At 31.5% G+C, this 1,760-nt stretch overlaps 1 protein-coding gene across 1 annotated transcript; it reads right to left on the reverse strand.

Moving 5' to 3' along the window:
* Positions 1-30: 30 nt before the first annotated feature.
* Positions 31-925, reverse strand: LOC140969451 (protein FAR1-RELATED SEQUENCE 5-like; the record flags this gene model as incomplete). The annotated part of the gene is made up of 1 exon (XM_073430809.1): positions 31-925. A coding segment is annotated over exon 1 (895 nt), but the record flags the coding sequence as incomplete, so codon positions are not given.
* Positions 926-1,760: the final 835 nt, after the last annotated feature.

Consider the following 1,760-nt stretch of genomic DNA (forward strand, 5'->3'; position numbering starts at 1 on the left):
CGTCTTTCAAAACAAAATTTGTAGACTCACTTCTAGAAGTAGCTTTAAGCCCCGCACAAAAAATGTCGGTATTGAATGCCGTTGACCATTTGTGCCTTAATTTGTGCATTCCCTTGAGCCACGAATGATCTTGAAGACCAAAATCATTTATCATTTTTGCCCACACTATATTAAATTCTTCTTCACAATCACAAAATTGCATACATTTTGTAAACATGCCTTTAAATACAGGATTGACGTTCAGACTACCTAAATGTGATGGAGCATTTTTTGAAATATGCCATTGGCAAAGTCGATGTCGTGAACAAAGAAATACTGATTCAATAGCATTCATCATTGCCTGACATTGATCGGTAAAAATCGTTTCTGGTTGTTTTCCTCCCATAGATTCAAGAAATGTTTTGAACAACCATTGAAACGAAGTCTCTCTCTCATCAGACATAAAAGCTAACCCAAACATCACATTATCTCTATGATGATTTATGCCAACAAATGGAGCACATATCAAATTATATTTATTAGTCCGATAAGTGGCATCAAAAGAAATCACGTCACCAAAATACTCATAATCAACTCTAGCTAGACTATCTCTGTAGAAAAAATTAGACAAACGACCATCTTCATCCATTTGAATATCCCAGTAAAATAAATCTTCATCGTTTGATTTGGTTTTGAAATACCGCATCAACTCAAAAGCGTCACCATTTTCAACTCTTGAATGCCCTTTTGTAACACAATTCAAATAATTATAAGCATCTTTTCGAATAAAGCCTAAATTCTCCATTCCATGTGATTCTTTTTCCATATATGACAACACACTAGAAGGTTTTATCCCAGCCTCTGACATTGCTCTTAAAGTTTCACCTTGAGCGTACGAAACTTTACGAGCTGATCTTAGCAAATATCTTTGGCTTTCATCAACCATTTCATGATTATGTTCAACTTCAAAAATCGTCACTCTCCAAATTTCATTTTTTTTCCTTCGAATTCTTAATCTCGCCTTACATTTGGTTCTTGTTTCTAATTTCTGATACAACGGTCTATTATTATTTGCACTCTGCTTTCCATCCTTTACTCCCTGAGATGAGCACTCAAACTCTTTCATATAAAGATATTTAGAACCACTAAAATATGCTTATTTTCCTCTTCGAGCACTAAAACCTTTACTGTGTGCATACTCACAATATAATAGATACGCGTCATCAATATTTTTAATGGTTTGATCAACTGATAACCTTTTTTCAAATTCTTCAATCATGGATATATACTGTTTTTTATCAACATTCGACGCATCACATTCTTCTCGATCGGGTACCATTGAATCTAAAACAAACAATTAAGAGAAAACTTACAAATGTTAGCATTTCAAATATATTATAATCAAATAAATTAAAATAAAATATAAATTTTCGTTACTCAAAAAATATAATATACGTATTTATTATGATAATTTATATATTTAAAAATAATCTCACACTTTAAAAAGTACGTCATATTTAGCTTGTAATAGGGCGTTTCAAAATAATAATATGTCAACAGCTCGTCGAGAAGAAATTGAAGACCCCGCTTCATTCAAAAGATCATATAGAGTCATGTACTTTGACCACACCGATAATCATCTTAAAACACGTACATATTTCCCAGAAACTCTAAGAACTTAATATATTTTCTCATTTTTCAAATTATTCTTTTTAGACTACATTATCAAACATCTATGGAGGAAATAACATATAATATACAAATTTAATAGTAAATTGAAT

This window comes from Primulina huaijiensis, unplaced genomic scaffold (assembly GCF_012295235.1).
Source record: "Primulina huaijiensis isolate GDHJ02 unplaced genomic scaffold, ASM1229523v2 scaffold41625, whole genome shotgun sequence".
Lineage (NCBI taxonomy): Eukaryota > Viridiplantae > Streptophyta > Magnoliopsida > Lamiales > Gesneriaceae > Primulina > Primulina huaijiensis.